General features: G+C 51.8%; 1 protein-coding gene across 8 annotated transcripts in view; it reads right to left on the bottom strand.

Annotated features, from left to right (window-relative positions):
• Positions 1-2,316: 2,316 nt before the first annotated feature.
• SIK3 (SIK family kinase 3) overlaps positions 2,317-18,233 on the bottom strand; it is a 242,383-nt gene continuing 226,466 nt past the window's right edge. For 5 of the 8 annotated variants that reach the window (XM_045894973.3, XM_045894974.3, XM_064577404.1 and 2 more), the window contains 8 exons: positions 18,089-18,214; positions 17,735-17,820; positions 17,146-17,255; positions 15,833-16,172; positions 14,336-15,198; positions 4,468-4,631; positions 3,440-3,572; positions 2,317-2,482 (listed from right to left, as the gene is read on the bottom strand). In XM_045894973.3, the coding sequence (XP_045750929.1) occupies positions 2,325-2,482; positions 3,440-3,572; positions 4,468-4,631; positions 14,336-15,198; positions 15,833-16,172; positions 17,146-17,255; positions 17,735-17,820; positions 18,089-18,214 (1,980 nt within the window). In that variant the 3' untranslated portion in view covers positions 2,317-2,324. Of the gene's footprint in view, positions 2,483-3,439; positions 3,573-4,467; positions 4,632-14,335; positions 15,199-15,832; positions 16,173-17,145; positions 17,256-17,734; positions 17,821-18,088; positions 18,215-18,233 lie in introns of those variants that run through there. The other 3 variants (XM_045894975.3, XM_045894976.3, XR_010407101.1) reach the window with 2 other exon arrangements.

The following is an 18,233-nucleotide window of genomic DNA, read 5'->3' as shown; positions in this document are numbered from 1 at the left end:
TGCCAGAATCCGTGAGGACAAGCTGCATGGGAATCCTGTCAGCAACATCAGGACGGCCATGCTGGACACCCGCTTTCTTCTGTGCAAATTCAGGGTGAAAAACTAGGAGCGGACGGGGGACCCTTCACTCTGCTTTCCCAGGAAAAAGGATCAAGAGTCAGAATGTTGAACATCTCCTTCTTGCTCTGACGATCAGAAGGAGACGGACCAGATGCTGTCAGCCCCCAGCCGGCAGAGAAGACTTTGGTTTCTAACAGTGAAGAAACACAAAGAGAGCGGCCGACGACTGCGGTTGCGTGCGCACTGTTTCCCGGGGGTGGGGGGTGGGGGGTGGGGGCGGGGGGCCACGACACCTGTCACTGGCACAGGTAAGAGCTGCTCACAAGTATAGCGTCTACATAAAATACTTGGAACAGAAGGTGCAAGTCACAATTCAAATAGAACAGAATCTGGTTAAACATTTCTCTTTTAAACAAAAACTCCTTTTGTTTTTATTTATTAATAATAATAACAATAATAATAACAATAATATCAACATTTACCCAAAACAATTCCTACATGATCAAGAATTAAAACAGGCGCTGAGGATGCCTGGGGAGGAGGAGAAGGTTAGGAGGGAGGCAGGGCCCACGACAACCTCCGGTTCTTCCTGCCTGTGTCAAAGAGGCGGACGGGGAAAAGCGTGTGCGTGTATGTGTGTGTCTGAAGAACCACCGTGTACAGCACAATATAAAGAGAGAATGACAGGTGACAAGCACCGTGTACCACGGCTGGGTGTTCAGTCTGTGGGTAGGACCCGCAGGATGATAAAAGCAACCAACTTCCCAGGTTGTAAGAGGGGAGCTGAGTTATACACCAAAGAGAAGGCTCCCACTGAGACGTTCTGACTGGCAACCGCTCAAGGCCAGGCCACCCTGGGCCTCCATGCGAACGGTCTGATGCGATTTTGGCCGGGCCAGACACGTTTTTCATGGGATCCCAGCAGTAAAGACCTTCCCAGCTTCCCTCCAGGCTTGGGGGTTCTTTTTGTTTGTTTCTTGCTCTCTTTCTGGTCTCCAAGTGCCAGGGGCCGTCACCCCTTCTTCTCTCCCTTTCCCTAACCACTAAGATTCCAGACTTGTTGTCTGTTAGTATTTGCCCCTGTGGATCAGCAATGCGAAGGCATGGAGGCTGCTCTGGGGGTGGAGGCAGGGGAGGGGCGTGGCTCTGGGTCTCTGGCCTTGGAAGTTTTAACTGCTTTGTTCCTCTGTCTCAACAAAGGAAAGAAAGGGGAAAAAAGAGAGGGAGAAACAAAGAAGAAAAGAGAGAAAATCACCTCCAAAAGAATACATACAAAAAAAAAAAAAGAAATCAAACCAAACCACCAACTCAAATATACCAAATACACGTCCACAAAGGGTGGCAAACATGGATATCCTGTTTATTTCCTTGGCGACTTGGTCATACAGGTATACATGGCAAAACCCCCTCAGAACCCAAAAGAACCGCACACTGATGAGCCAGTGTGAGGTAAGGGGCCGCGACATTCTGGGTGGACGGAAACACAATGGCGATTTGGCGCAATGCTGCTAGATACTGTTGGCTTAAAGTCAACCTTCTCGTCCCCGCGCTGCACACAAACCTGCAATGGAGCAGACGCGGAGGATTAGCGTGCGGCAAAAGGCCCGCACGTTCACTTGAAAACTTTCACAACATGCAACCGGCTCACTTGACCCAGGTATTTCAAGAGGGTTGCCGCGCTGAGGCCCGAGGATGGGTCGGCCAGATGGCTTAACGTTCATTCACAGGCTTCTGTCAGAGTTTTCAAAGGGAAGCCATGCCATACCTCCTGCGTGTTCAGGCAGGACTCCTGTTTTCTACCACTGGCCCCTGATCGTTCCCTGCCTGGAACAGTCTTCCACTTACAGCACAGCCTTGGAAACTATGGCCGGACACGTTTTCTTGCTGGGTTTCCTGCTTCGGGACTGAGGTCAAGGACTGTCTTCTCCTTATGACCGCGGCCAGAGGTCCCCTGTCCTCCGAAGCCCCAGCTCACTTCCTGTTTCTATGTTTCCACGGCACCCTCAACATGTGTCTTTGCCCCGCAATAAACCAAGGGACTATGGCCAGCGTGCATTCTGCATGCGCCCTACCCGCTCCCCGGAAGAGCTGCACAGCTTCGTCTGACAGGGCAGAAGAGGCGAAGACCAAGGGGTCGGGGGTAGTGGTGCCGTCAAGTTCACGGGCTACCCCGCACCAAAGGAAGCCCCGGACAGATCAGGGGCCGGCACCGGGCCCAAGGGCTGGGTCGGCCCTGGCGGGCGATACTCACTCTCCGTTTGCTGTTACACGCCTGCCTGTTCCATGCTGAAGGGGACCTCGGGGTGCTTGTAGGTGAGCAGGATGTCTGTAATGCACGTGGATGGGTAGCAAGAGGAGTTTAAATGCTGGCTGCCATCAGTCAGGTCTGGGTGCTCGTGACCGACTAGACTCTCCCTGCATTCTGCAAGACCAGAAAGAACACGTGAGATTTGCAGGGAGCCGGGGGGTGGAGGTGGGAGGTGCGCAAGGGGGAGAGAGGAGGAAGAGAAATCGGAGCCCCCTGGAGCTGGACTCCCAGGCCTGAATTCTAGCTCACAGCGGGCCCTCCGTGTGGTCAGTGGCTGTGGGCTGAGCCAGGATTCTTCCCGTAGTCTCGCCGGGTTCCACTTTGCCCCGTTCCTTTACTATCTCCCACCTCAGGCACTATCAACCCCTGCAGTGTGGAAGCAGACAGAACTGCTCCTGCAGGAAGATCTACCTCTTGAAGGGAGCTGGTAATCCTCCCGCTAGTAGGCTCAGGCGATGTTCTAAGCACTTTAAACCCACTAAGCCAATTAAGGCTCACAGCACCATCTAGAATCTAGGCTCTATGGTTTCTGCCACTTTATGGGAGGGTCCTCCCAGGCCAATTTGGCTGGCCACATCGTCTGGCCACGATCAGAGGCCAGTGTTAGAAAACAGGTACACTGACCGGCCTGGCTGGAGTCATGCCACTTCACCTCAGAAAGGTGAAGTGCCTCGTCCGTGGAGCCTGTAAAGGGCAAAGTGAGGATTTCTTGCAGACCTGTCCATTCCAAAGAGCCTATGCTTTGTATCTGTTATGATACCCTCCCTTTACTGGTGCCAAGGAGAGGGAGACACAGTCCCTTACAACACAATGCCCTCTAATGAGAACTAGAAAAATAGTTATTAAAGCAGTATCTTATCGAAGCATTACAAACACAGATGTGATAACCCTGCACTCAACCAGAAGATACTTTGTGCACTCATTCTCGATGCAGAGAAGTGGGAAGGGCTTTGGGTCCAGACCCCTTGGGGAAGCTCTGGCTTCCCATCTTCCCGTGAACCCTTTCTACAGAAGAGGAGAAGAGTCACTAGTGAAGAGGGGGAGGGGCGCCCCATGCATAAGGCCCCTTACCCTCATTCTCCCCATCTTGAAACTGCTGGCTCCCCATGAGCGAGGACTGACTGAGAACCGCGTCCGACATCCGGGCAGAACTGAGTGCTTTCCCAGCCACGAGACTCATTCCCGGTAAGTTATCCAGCTGCACCTGCAGAAAACAATTAGGAAAAGAAGTCAGGATACCAGAGAATGTGCCACTCTCGGGTGACCCCCAAAGACAGCGGTTCCCTCGAATAGAGCGCAGGCAAAGGGCAGCCTCAGGCACCCCTCCCAGGCTGGACCACCCAGACTCCCTTCCTCCGCGGTGCCATCCAAACGGGGAGGCTGAAGGGGTGACAGCGCAGGAAGCTGCCTCACCTTCCCCCGTGGGGTGGGAGTGGGTGGGGGAGGACACGGCAAACCTCAGCTGGTGGTCACATGCCCTTGGCAATGGCATGGCCTTCCAAAATCAGGTTTCTGACCTACCCCCAGCGCCCAAGGACTTGGTCTTAGGACAGCGCTCCACATCAGCCCCGTCCAGCACAGAGCCACCAGTCCCAAGTGGCTACCGAGCACTTGTAAGTGTGACTAGTGTGCCTGAAGAACTAAATTTTTTCAATTTCATTTTAAATACACGTAAATCTGGCGGGCCACCTGTGGCTAGCTGCTACCGTATTAGACAGTGCTGCCCTAGGAAAGCAAAGGTTTCCGGAGCTAGATTAGTTCCCTTTATCTGAATAAGTTCAGTGGAGCTGTCAGAAAACTAACCAAGAGCCTAGGGGTTCATCTGCTTGGGCTGGATCTTAGATCGTTTGGGGAGAAGTTCAAGAACTCAGCCCAGAAGGAACAGAGAGCAACTACTCGATTCCTCAGTCTAAAGTTGGGAGCGCAGATTCGACTAGTCTGTGAGGCTGATTCAAAGACATGCTTGCATAGTTCTCAGAGTTGCTGGACTCTGGCTGAGAAAAACAGAAGGGCGGATGTGACCCCCCACTGCTAAGTTCTGTTGTCAAGGTGGGACTGGTAGGATCCCACTTCTGAGAAGCCGGAGGGGGCCAACATACATAAGCATCATCACTGTTCTGGATCGTGTGGTGTCTCTGGAGGGTCCGGGGCCTGTGGTGCTCACTGACAGAGGGGCGTGTTGGGTACCCAAGTCCATTGTGATCAGGTAGCTCCATTACTTCTCCTGGAGAACTTCTATCCATGCAGCTCCCTATGACAGACTCTGAGGAGACAGAGCAAAAGAGGGTCAGCAGATCTCGAGCTTCTCCCAACATGTCAACTCCCATCAAAGAAATGTCTTGCCAGAGGCAACGAGCAATGGTGAGGACCACATGGGCATGATCTGCAATTCCTCAGCCGGCTAGTGATGGTGCTTAGAGGAGCCTGGACCCGGGTGCCAACCCCAAGTCCTATGGCAGCTATGAGCCTCTTTATGGAGGGATCATAAACCCTCCCGAGAAAAATTCCATACAATGGCAGTTGGCTGGATCACATTGAACCTTTTCTTTTTCCTTCATTCCTCTGTCGATTTGACAGTGCTGTGTTTCCCAAACCTACATGCACGTAAGAATCTTCCTTGGAGCTTGCAGGAACCTCTATCCCGGGAGAATGGCCTCTGTTCCATGGACACCTTCTCTCTCCTTCCCTGGCTTCCACCTCAGTGCACCAGCCCGGGCCCCTCTTCCACGTTTTGAACTGCTGTCCCCAGCTGCTTCCATGGCTCCTCCACAGTTTATATTTCTACCTTGCCCTCCTCTCTCTCCTCACACTTACTTTGGTAATATCTATTTTCATGGCTTCAACTATATTGCCTCTAGGTAAAGAATTACTGAAATGCTCTTTTAATAAGCTCCACATCTGTAATTCCAACTATTTACTAGCTACCTTTCCTTGGAGAGCTAACCGACATCTAACACTTAACATGCCCAGCTCCAAACTCATCAACACCTCCCACCCCCGGTCCTCTTTCAGACGTAAGTCTTATCTCGGTGCCTATTTTCCTAATCTTCCTGATGTGAGCTCATGGGTCCCCCACTGACTCCTTCCTCCTGGTTCCACATCACCTCAAGCCTAACGAATCTACCGCTGCAATGTTGGTCACTTGAGTCCCTCCCTTGCCAATCTCACGGCTTCCTCCTCTTGCCTGGGTTACTAACCCTCCCTCCTCACCATCCCCGGACCGCCACTCTACAAAGATCCATCTTTTCACAGAGTAGCCCACTTTTCACAGCGCTGTCCCAGCCCACTTTCCAGGGAGTACCTCACACTCCTTCTCCCCTACATGCTACCCTCTATAGTCAAATGGGAGCACTTGATTCTTCCCCACCCACTCAGGATCCCAAGCAAGTAGCCTCCCTGCTCTCTCTCCCTGGAAATGCTTGCTTCTTCTTCCGTTCCAGCCAATCCAAATCAACTCATCCTCCTAGGTCCGTCTCAAATGTTAACATCTTGATGAAACTTTCCCTTTCAAACAGAAAAAGATTTTTGCTTCAAGTGCCAGAAAACTTTATAAGACTTTATTACTCTAACATTATTCCTGACACCATGTTCAACTGTGTATTTGCTTTAGCTGTTCACATTAGCCTGTTCTCTGAGAACAAGAATTGTATCTTATGCATGTCTGTGAGCCTTCAGTGTTCCAGAACACTGTCTACCCCCAGTAGGTATGTAATACTTAGCTCTTTAACAGATATTAATAAATGCTCTCTTTATTTGGGTTGGTATCCTGTCAGAGTCATGCACCCTGCAGACTGGATTTTGGAGCAGAGAGAGTTTGAGAGGACTGAATACTTCCTCTTGACCAAGGTGGTCAAGAAGAATACCAGGGCCACACCTAAGTTGACAGGACCCTCCCGGTAGCACTTTTGGCTCCAGTCCTTAAGAGCCTGGCACTCGAACATACGTTTTGTTTGCTTGCTTGATTTTTTTCAGTCAAAGCTCCTTGGCAACCACTGGGCTTATCTTCTGATGAACTCTACCTTGGCGAGACCAGGTTTTTAAAAAGTTGTCAATAACGCTAACCATGCCATTCCAATGTTTATTTGAATAATGAAAGTAAAATGTACCGCGTAAGTGTTGGGTAAAGGGTTTCAGGTCTCCATATTCAAAAGGTCTCCTACAACAATCGAGGTCAGGCCTGGCTCGGGGGCTGAGGGAAGACGGGCTGGGAGGGGAGCCGACTGACATGAATGTGGCTGGTAATGCAGCATATTCTGGAGAACAAGAGGAGGAGGGAGGCTTCCCAGCTGCCAAAGGTGCAGGAAGGCAAGTGAGAAATCTTTTGGAAGTTCTCTGAGCGAAGAGGCCAAAGAAACGGCCAGAAGCCAGTTCTTTTGCTAGTGAAAGCTCAAAGCTAGAAGAGAGGGGACGAGCAAGGAAAGCCTCCGCCGGGCCTCGCCGTGTGGGCCGGTCCTCACTCATCTGAGCCCAGCTGCCTGGGGCCCCTCCGCGGGCACAGCTCTGGCACTCGGCCCACGACCGCCGAAAGCCGCAGGCAGGGTGCAGTGTGGCCCGGGCTCTGCGGTCTGCCCTGCCGGGAAGCGACACAAACAGCAGCAGCTTGCTTCTTCGAGGTATTTCCTAGTGCCTATCTTCTCCTCCCTGCGGCTCACACCATCTGCTCACCTCCCTGGGGTTCTTTCCTGCTGGACGCCAACCTCATCCACTGCACCTGCCTGCTCTGCCCAGGACGACACGAGAGCTCCCCCGTGTAGAGAGTTCCTCAAACATGAGGTGACAGCAAAGCTTCCGAAATGTACAGGATCCCGATCTTGATAGTGAGCTCCTTCCCACCTCTTTGAGAGTTTATAGTCACCTTTCCCTCTCTTCTCTTGAACTTTTTTATTCCTGAGAATGGCGTTTCCCCGAACCCAAACACCCACCCTTGCCTGGGCCCTGCTGCCAGAAAGGCTGCGCTCTTCCTAGGCCTCACGGGGGGGGCAGCGATTGCTTGGGAAACCGTGCAGTGAGCCTTCCGGACTCCCCAGCCTAGAGCTCAGGAGCACAAGCTCTGGGGTAGGGGAGGCGTGGGCTTGAATCCCGGCTTCCCCAGGACTCCCGAGGAGTGGGACATTGGGCAAGCCGCCGGGCCTCCCTGGGTCTCAGTGTGTTGGTAAAGCGGGACTCACCCCACAGGTCCCAAAGCGCTCGGTGCACTGTGAGAGCTCAGCCGAGACTGGGGTCACTTATTACACTCATTCCGGAGGTGGTGGTTCTGAGGGCACAGGGCATACTGAGCCAGCTGGCAGACACAAACAGGAAACCCTGCTTCCAGAATTGTGGGGACAATTTGTCCATATGTACGGGAACAAAGGAGTTACAGACACTTCAACTTTCAGAGATTGGTTTAGGAGATTGGTTGAATTTCCTCTGGTTTAGGAGAGACAAATGCAAGTTAAAAACCAGATGAAAACAGATTAACAGGAGTTAGGCGACAAAGCTTCCGTATAATGCACAGGCCAAAGCGCCGGCAGGACTGGCACCTTCGGCTTGGCAGACAGGCGTGCGCGGTGCAGAATGGGAGGCCCGGAGGCCTGCCGGGAAGAAGGTAAGCCCGGGAATCAGAACACTCGACGTCGGGGTCCAGCTCCATCCCCGACAGTGCACGAGCCTGGCTCCCACACGTAATCTCAGCGATTTCCCTGTATCTGAAAAATGAGGGTTGTTGGCGGGCTGCAAAGACACCACAGGTGAAAAGCTCTTGAACAAGCTGTGAGGGATTACACGAGTCAAGTGTCCTTTTTAATAAGAATGCTGCGTCCTGAGTCTCCAGTCCTTTGTGACACGCCACAGAGACCTGCCGACCTGTGGGAGGGGTGTGGGGGGGGCAGGTCAGGCGGCTAACCTACTGACCGAGGGACAGGAAATCCAAGCTCCAGGCTGTGGTCCCTTCTGCCTCATGAGCAGCTAGAGGAACGGTGACGCTCACCGAAGGCGACAGAAATAACGGGGGAGAGAGGACATCCGAGAGCAGCGTTCTCGGGTACTGACCAAAGTCAGGCGGAGAGAGTGCGGGGGCGGCCATGCGATCACGCGGGGGGCACATCCCCAGAGGGCCCCGTGCACACTGCCCCCCTGCCCTGGGGACTCTGGGGGCGGCTTGCACAACTCTCTATTGAATCTGTCAATGTTGACTCGCCCTTACTCATTTACTGGGCTCTAAGAGAAAAGGAGAGCAAAAATGCCATGTGTGCCTATTCCTCTCAAAAGTTCTGAGGGGTGAACCCTCCTGTCCTGTCATTGTTTCACCCCTCTGTGAGGCCTGAGTCCACAAATATTGCTGAAGCTGATGAAGCTTGGGGGGGGGGGCGGGTGGAGGATGTGGTTTCTTTGTGAGTTCAGTTGATAATCTCACTGTGTAAACCCATTATGCTGTTGTACTTATTTATTTGCAAAGTAAAAAAAAAAAAAAAGATCAAGTGTACCGACAGCACAGAAGGGAGATAAACCTTCTTTCTCGTTCTGGAGTGGCAGACAAGGGCGATCGCAGGCAGCATGGGGCATGGACAGTGCCGGGAGCTTGCCACACTCGAGACACGCCTCTGGCATGTTGTGAGCTCGGCGCCCCAGCAGGGCCTGGCCCCGCACTGATTGGTAGCAGGCGGCCACAAAGGAAATAGGACTACAGCGGACTGTCACCACTGATCCCTGTTCCTCTAGCCTTACGAAATTTTAGGAGGATCTCACTAGCTCTATTCCTTAATAATTACACCTCTTCCAGCACTCATTCTGTAGCACTTCAGGCTAATGCTGTTTATGAGCTTGTCTTCCTTTCCCCAGCAGAGTGTAAGCCCCCTGAGGGCAGGTTCTTTGTCTTTCCATCCCTGCACTCCCCACAGCTCCTACAAGACCATCTTGTGCAACCCAGTCCTTCAGTAAACTGCTGAATTTGCTGTCATGGGAATAGCAGGTGAAGGGTCTTGGGACTAGTGTGTCACCACACAGAGATGGAAGGGTCATTCAAGGACAGCGGGCATTCCTTTCTGGCCAAAGAGATAAACAAGCATGAGCCTCCCGCACAGGCCTGCAATGGGGGGGGGGCGGCAGCATTAGAACCCCTGTTGGCAAAAGTGACAGCCAATTATCTGGTGGCTCTTTGGTAGGGTAACGCTATGAGCACTCAAGTTGGGTTTTTTTATTGTTATGTTAATCCCCATACATTACATCATTAGTTTTAGATGTAGTGTTCCACGATTCATTGTTTGTGCACAACACCCAGTGCTCCATGCAGAACGTGCCCTCCTCAATACCCATCACCAGGCTAACCCATCCTCCCACCTCCCTCCCCTCTAGAACCCTCAGTTTGTTTCTCAGAGTCCATCGTCTCTCAGGGTTCGTCTCCCCCTCCGAATTCCCCCCCTTCATTTTTCCCTTCCTACTACTTTCTTCTTTTCTTTTTTTTTAATTTTTTTTTAAAGATTTTACTTATTCATGAGAGACAGAGAGAGACAGAGGCAGAGGGAGAAGCAGGCTCCCCGCAGAGCAGGGAGCCCGATGCGGGACTCGATCCCAGGACCCTGGGATCATGACCTGAGCCGAAGGCAGACGCTTAACCGACTGAGCCACCCAGGCGTCCCTTTCTTCTTTTCTTTTAACATAAAATGTATTATTTGTTTCAGAGGTACAGGTCTGTGATTAAAGAACAGAATCATGTCAGGTTAAAGCGGGAAAAGATGGTGGAGCCATGGCTTCTACCGTAAAAGGGACTGTAACATACATATATACAACCAGGGCGGCTGTGGAAAAGAAAGGAGTAACCGAGCTGAGAGCCTCAGGCATGGAGCAGAAGTACTGCAGACATGAATCCCATCCTCCTTCTCTTTGGGGGCATTTAGCTTAATGTCCCCCGTTACACAGATGAGGAAAGAGAGGAGACGTGATGTGCCAGGCCCACGGTCCTGGAGGAAGCTCGTGTCGTCTAAGGTAAGGACAATGGGACACCTCAGAGGAAGACGTCATTTTTTTTTTTTTAAAGATTTTATTTATTTATTTGACAGAGAGAGAGACAGCGAGAGCAGGAACACAAGCAGGGGGAGTGGGAGAGGGAGAAGCAGGCTCCCCGCTGAGCAGGGAGCCCGATGCGGGGCTCGATCCCAGGACCCTGGGATCATGACCTGAGCCGAAGGCAGATGCTTAACGACTGAGCCACCCAGGCGCCCTGGAAGACGTCATTTTAAACACACCGATGTCCACGCCCGCAGGTGACTAGAACTCTTGAGCAGCATGGGGCTCCCCGAGGCCAGTGGTTTCCCTACTGCTTTATCTCACTATACCGGGTTGTAAAATCACAGTAATCAACTTGTGGCTTTATTCACTAAAGACAACTGTAGATGGTTGCAAGAGTCACAGAGTAGGGACAGATGTTGGAGGGAGACAAGATGAACAGTACTCAAGCAAGAAAAGGCATCCTCTGTGGCTCAGTTAAAGAGAAAGTTTAAAACTGAGGGTTGCTGGGGTATCCTGGGTGGCTCAGTCGGTTGGGCATCTGCCTTCGGCTCAGGTCGTGATCCCGGGGTCCTGGGATCGAGCCCCGCATCGGGCTCCCTGCTCCGCGGGAGCCTGCTTCTCCCTCTCCCACTCCCCCTGCTTGTGCTCTTTCTCTGTGTCAAATAAATAAATCTTTATAAACAACAACAACAACAAAAAACTGAGGGTTGCTGGAGGGGAGAGGGGTGGGGGATGGGGTAACTGGGTGATGGGCATTAAGGAGGGCACGTGATGTAATGAGCACTGGGTGTTACAGAAGACTGATGAATCACTGACCGCTACCTCTGACACCAATAACATGTTAATTGAAATTAAATAAAAATAAATAAATTTTTAAAAAGAGTAAGTTTAGAGCCAACTGGGTAGAAAGAAGGAAGAATCATCTCTACACTGTATTAGCAAGCAGGGCAGGAGCTAAGATTACAATTTCTAGAAAAGCTCGTTATCAAAGGTCAGGAAAAGAAGGTTCAAGAAATAAAGGGCTTTCGGAGGGGAAGGTACTGGCAAAGCCGGTAACCAGGCACAGGGTAGTCCTGAGCTAAAAGCTTTAGGGAGACACTTATTGCTTGATTCTTCCAGAGACCAGAGGAGATGTCTGGAGGGGATAAGGGTGGTGATGGTGGTGGACGGGACAAGGTAGGGAGAAGGGAGAGGGAGGACAGAAGTAATGAGCGTCACTCAGCCAGGAGAAGAAGTAGGGGAGATCTGTCAAAAGAATCACAGAACCGTGAAGTTCTGGCCAGAAGGGAAGGCCTCAGGACTTCCTGTGGCACAAGGCAGCTGGATCTAGATCATACTCTGGATCTTTGAAAACCTCTGCCCACATAGAAACAATCTATAAAATGGGATTTAAGGCCAATTTAATTTTTACTGCTGCTGTGGACTTTGGTTCTATTAATTATCAGATACAATTCCTGTTTGCATTTAAGAGCTGTGCTCCCTTTATGGCTGCATCTAAAATAAGAACATGCTGCATACTCTTGTAGAACATATAATTGTCTTAGACTTTAATAAATGAGCATTTTACAGTGGGGAAAAAAAAAAAAAGGAAACCTCTGTCCTTAGCTTCTACTCCTTCCTTCATGTGCACTACACTTCAAACCCACCAAACCTGCTTGCTTCCCCCCCAGAACACCACCAAGGCACCCCGCCTGCTGGTCTTTCCCCTGGCTTCTCCCTTACAGCCAAATGGCAAATTCCTCTTCGTCCACCAAGACCCGACTCAAATGCGCTTCTTGCTGGAAACCTGTGCTATTCTTCTGACTGAGAACTCTCTCTCCCCCCTCTGGTGCCCCCGCAGCACCCGTACGAGCCGACTACAGTCTGCCTCACCGTAGGCACCAAAGAGACGAGCAAGCCTGCTGGGGGCGGGGGGGGTGTTCCTCGGACAATTATGGGACACAGGCGAATTCAAGCCCCCCAGCCTTTCTGTACGCAGGAGTCACACAGGAGGGAAAACTGGGCAGAAATGAGAATTTTTGAAGAAAAACATTTCAAAAGGTGTTTCCATACATGGCATTCCAGGATGGGGCGGCGGGGGGAGCGGGGAGTGGACGCTGTTTGCTCTGGCTCTGCTCAGTCCTCACTGCCTTGCACACCTGGGACGTGCTTAGTCAGCATCTCCTGCAGGGAACGGGATAACTCCCGGGCTCACGTGCCACTTAACAGCTGCTGACCTTGGGGACAAATTACTTAATCTGTGTCTCGTTTGTCTCACTGGTGAAATGGGGACAGGAAGAGTTAACTGCCTTATAGGGTTGCTGTGAGGATTAAATGAACTTGTATGTGAATAGCAGTGGGTGTCTGGCACATGGAAAGCCCTGGAGAGATGTTCACCATTCTCCTCCTTTTTACACCGACTACAATATGCTAATCTGGTGAAAAGCTTTCATTCACGCACGAAGCTCTTCCTCAGTATCCCTGATACTATCATCCTGCCTCTGCTGGAACACTCCCAGTGACAGAAAGCTCCCAGGCTGCTGAAGCAGCTTATTCTAGAAAGTTCTTATGAAGGTCTTCCACAGGAGTTGACATTTGCTGACACTTCGATCCTGATCTTGGTCCTGGCCCATAATACGGACTCCAAAAAGTCTAATCCCTTGTTCCACGTGGTTATGATGGTTCTCCTTAGTTCCTTTTTTCCTCCCAAGCCTAAACATTGCCAGGTCTGTCAGCCATTCCACATATGACCTGGTTCTGAAATCTCCCACCATCCTATGCCCACCTACAAATACAGCCGCAGGCGAACACAGTCTGCTGACCGGTGCAGGCCTCTAAGCCGAATGGCACCCATTTGCTCAAAAACCCAGGATTCTGAACTGTTTTAGGCAAGCACATGTCCCTCCCTGGCCGTGCATTACTAAGCACAACCGGAAAGCACCAAGTCTTCTTCATAAACGGATTCAGAGCAAGGCCTCTGTCCTGCTCTGTTCCATAGGACCTAACTCCCCAGGAGTTTGTGTGCTGACCTCAAAGGACAGGCCAGGAGATGCAGGTAACTCCAAGAGGGGGAGGATGGAAGATATGCTCGGTTTCAAGACGGTTTATTTTCTGGATAGGCTCATTTTCTGTGATCTATGGTGATGGGATGGATGTCAGTGCAGTTTTTGTCTCGGATGAATGCTAGGATGACGATGGAAGAAGATTTTCGGAGTATAACTGACTGCTGGTAATCCTAATCTCCTTCAGGATGGAAATGAACGTACTCATGCATTATACAAAGTGATGCAGGAAAACACCGGGGATCCCTTATGACGCTGGGATATTCTGTACTTAGCTTGTTAATGAGAGGAGCAGAGTACTAATAATGCCTCACATTTCCATCATCCTTGCTGAGGAGCAAGTGCTTCTCTCATCCTCACATGTGCGTGCGCGCACGCATTATGTGAAACACGGCACATACGTGCATGTTTTTATCTTCCCAAGTACTCTGCAAAGCATCATTGTTCCTCCTGCCCATTTTTCACAGAGGAGAACTTAAGAACCTGGGGTTTAAGTGACAAGGTTACGGCATTCGTGATAGAGGCGAGTCTGGAATCGAGGGGCGTTTCTGACCCTTGGTCCAACACCATTTACACAAAGCCGTATTTCCTTAGCACTGGCTGATTTTGTTCTACTGCAGAAGTTAAAGTGGGCTATTTTGATGACGGGAAATTCTGGTTTCCAAGGAACCATGGTACGAATAGGAGAAATGGGAACTATCCTTACCGACTGGATTATGTAAGCGCTAATTTCCTATCGCTATCTTTTTATTTTGAAAGCATTCCCCTTAAGGACCAGTGCCTGTTCCCCACATCCTTCTGCCCCATAGGGTCCTGCAGGTCTTCTCAGGAATTCTTTTTCTCTTAGGAACACAGAGCCCTGACTGGAAAAAGACGCCGTCCCTGAGTTACGTGAATTCGGGCAGACTGGCCCGGGACGCTTACCCCGAAGGGCTCTTACCTTGGCTGGACCCCTTATTTCGACTGAATGCAGCAGTCGACTGATGTCGGTAGGGATGCATCCCCAACTCCTGCGTGTGGCTCACAGTTCCCAGTAAAGACTCGGGGTCCCCGGGTCCAGCAGTACTCAAGAGCAGGGGGCTGTCACGGCAGCCTTTGGTCCCTGCGTTTGAGCGCTTCCTGTCCGGGAAGCTGTCCGTGGCTGCCTCACAGGAGCACTCCTCTTCCATGCTCTCCGAGCGCAGGAGGGCCGGCTGCTGGGCGTACCCGTGCGCGGGGCTGGGGGGCGCGGCCTGCGACAGGCATTCCTGGGCCCTGATCTGCAGGAGACGCTGGGGGCTGGTGTGGTGGTGGTGGAGCGAGTCAGCATTCTGATACGGTAAAGCCTGGCGCTCTGCCAAGGGCTGCCCCCCGAGACCGGGAGCCAGGCTCCCCGCGTCCCCCTGGTTCCTGTGCCGGAACAGGTCGGGGTAGTCCTGCTGCTGCCGCTGCCTCTTCACGAGCTGCGCGAACTCCGCCGGGGGCAGCCGGATGTCCGAGTGGCCGCTGAGCGAGTGCCGGGGGGAGAGCAGTCCCTGGAGGATGTGCGGCACCTGCTGGTGTCTCGTGTAGTCTGGCGGCGTGGGGGACAGCAGGGCCTGCTGCAGGGCCGACGCCGCATAGTGCGCTGGCTGCTGATGGGCGCTGGGAGGGAAGGTGGGGAACTGGTCAAGTGGAGGGACTTTCAGGGCTTGGGCTGGAGGGAACCCCGCTCCTGCTGAAGGGCTGTAGCTGCTGGGGGAACCCCGGGACGGGTCCGAAAACAGGTGGGGGTGTAAGTGCGCCTGGTCGTAGTTAGCAGGGGAGAACCGATTCCCGTTCGAGCTGCAGACACAAAAGGGAGTGAGTACCAGGCATCCGCGTGACAGGTGCGCTAGAGTCCCCTGGGGAACAGCTACTCCTCTTCCTCAGTAGGGAGCCCCCCCTCCCCGGGACAGGGAAGTGCGGTGTGACGGGGAAGATGGGGATGCACGCAGCATCCCGACTCGTCCTCGCATTCGCTTCTCCGGTCACCGCCAGGGGTCACGGGGCACCGTGTGGGGGACAGCTCCAGCTCCAGCTTCAAGAGAGGGACTTGGCCTATTTTACAGCATCTCTGAGCTACTAAGAAGCACCAAGCTCTTAGAATAAAAGTGACAGAGGGAAAGAATCCTAAAAAAATAGACAAGGGGTCTGGCATTTTTAGAAATTCCTCTAATAGGCCATTTTCTTCTTTGGAGACAAATAGGAAGGTAGCTCTGTCATTTTCCTTCTCTGTCTCATTATTAGCACTTTGATCCTGGGTCAATAAACAGGTTTCAAGTTCATCCCACACCCACCCCCCTGATTTGGGAAAGGGTGAGACGAGCACAGCCCAGCCAGACTCACTCTCCTCCCCTTCTCCTCTCTCGCCCTGCTAAGGGGCTTCCTCCCTCCCAGATCACCTGGACAGACGGCCGGTGCCTGCCCGCAGCCTTACCTGTGGGCCTCTGCACTGTCGGCACTCAGCTGCTTGGACAAGGGGCGGTGCCCGTAGCTGAAGGTGGCCATCAGGCTGGTACGGTGCTGCATCTGAATCTGACTGGCACTGGGGCTGATGGAGAGGCCTCGCCCGGCAGAGCCTGCAGCTGTCCCTGGCATACTGCTGAGCATGTCAACGGGCTCCTGTACTTGGATGGTCACCTGCTGTGACTGCGGAGGCTGCTGGAGGCCCAGGCAGGTTAGGGCCACGCTGGGAGGAGGGGAGCAGTTCTCGGGCTGCTGCTGGAAGACTGCGCCTCGGGACGGTAAGCCTGGAAACTGGGAGGGCGAGGCGGCGCCTGGAGAGAGAGGAAACCCAGCGTGACCCGATGCCCAGGTCACCTGCCGGCTGGAAGCAGGAGGAAATGGCGAGGACACTCACACTGGACACCGTCTAGATCAGCGCTTCGCAAACGGCAGCGTGTGGAGAACTTGTTAAAATAGATTTCCGGGTCCTACCCGCAGGATTCTGGGTGGGGTCCAGGTGGGGCCCCAAGAATTTGTATTTTCAGTAAGTGGCTCTGAAAGGTGGTCCTGGAGTATTCTTTGAGTAGCTCTGATCTAGGGCAGAGCTTAGCAAACTCAAACGGACATACGAATGGCCCAGGGATCTTGCTGAAATGCAGACTGTGATTCAGCATGTCTGGGGTGGGACCCGAGACTCTACTTTTCCTGCTGATACCGTTAGTCAGGGAACCCCACATGGAGTAGGAAGGGCCTAGAGACCAATGCAGACTCTTCAGGGGCTCTAGACTGTGTGGCGTTACTTAAGAGATTACCAGTTTGGGGAATACTAAATCCTCAACTCACTGGTCTCTAAAGACCCATACCAATTCGGGTATACTCATCTCAACCTCCTCCCAAACACCCACAAGGGAGGACCCCACGTGATGGAGAACCAATGAGGCATGACGGTAAGGGAGGTTCTGGTAGCAGCTTTTTTTATTTGGTAGGGTCGGCGGGGGTTTTATTGAAAATAATTGTAATAGTTACCCTTTATTGAGAACTATTATCTAAGTGTTTTTCATGTGTTTATTCATTAAATACTCTTATTATCCCTCTTTTACATTTGAAGAGGCTAAGGCATGCAGAAGTTAAGTAACTTACCTGCGGTGGCACAGCTAAGGTGTTGGTGGGACCAAGATTCAAACCAAGGCCGCCGGGCTCGATAGCCTATACCCTTAAATACTATTGCACACCTGCAACACTCAAGACTAGGACTCATTTTCTCCATGTGGCTTATCATGGTTCAGTCTAAACCTCCACACTCACCGTGAGACTGGATCATGGCACTGCTCATGGGGGGAGGACTATTACTGGGTGGTCTGAAGAGATGGTTGTTGGGGTGGTTGGGGGGTGGGCTTGAAGGCTGAATCCTTAACCTTAAAAAACAACAAAACCAGATAAATAAGTAAATTTCCTGAGGTGACAGTATAACCTTGACCTTACTCTCAGCCATACGCTACACATAACGTGTAAGAAACGATTTCTTTTTTAAGTTTTGATAAGGCTCCAGGCTAGAAAAACATATGTACATCCCCCACCACAGTGTACGCAGACCTAATCACATCTTAGTTTACCAGACTTCCCAGACAAAGAGAGGCAGAGGGCATGTGGGCCTGGGTCTTGGCCGGTATGCCTGTCAGATTACTTTGTCTGTGGGGCTAAGAAAAGGAAATAGCGTGGGACTGAATACGTTAGGATTTCAGGGAGGCAGCTAACATTTAAACTGATCTCTCTGCTTTTCACAGAGGTTCTTCCAAGATGAATGCTGAAGTCAGTCAATCCCTCCCATAAGAGGCAGGCCAAGGATAGCAATTAGAGAGACAACGGCTGAGGCGTGAGACCAGTGATTCATTACCTCTGGAGCTGGTGGGTAAGAAGGGCTGGCTGATTTTCACATGCAGCCTGAAGAGGTGGAGAAGGCTGAGGAGGACAGATAGAATCCTAAACATATGGGGGAAAGGAGAAAAATAATAGTCAGCTTGAGGATCAATCAGAGCTATTCTCGGGAAGGGAAGAAACAGAAAGAACTATCTGTGACTGAAGTTTATGCTTTTGTGGTTCGTCCAAAAGTTTGATTACCTTTACTCAAACAAGTCAACCATAAACATAACTCCATTCTGCCCTGCGTGATCTCCTCCAAAATTCACAGGCAAATCAGCCTGAGAGCAAACTCCAAACAAGCTGGAGCGAGCAAAGAGTGAAGGCCTACTTGAATCTGCTGCTGGAGAATGTGGTGGTGCTGCTCCTGCTGGTATAACATATGCTGCTGCTGGGTCTTCTCCAGGGCTCGCTCATCAATGTGCCCCCCGTACATCTTCTGCAGCTGCTCGCACTCCTGAAGGGAAAGCAGGTAA

The sequence above is a fragment of the Mirounga angustirostris genome, unplaced genomic scaffold, assembly GCF_029215605.1.
Source record: "Mirounga angustirostris isolate CCGP_5_RB_7025 unplaced genomic scaffold, mMirAng1.0.hap1 SCAF_13, whole genome shotgun sequence".
Classification (NCBI taxonomy): domain Eukaryota; kingdom Metazoa; phylum Chordata; class Mammalia; order Carnivora; family Phocidae; genus Mirounga; species Mirounga angustirostris.
The sequence above is the reverse complement of the archived record's forward strand: the minus strand, read 5'-3'. Positions and strand labels throughout refer to the sequence as shown.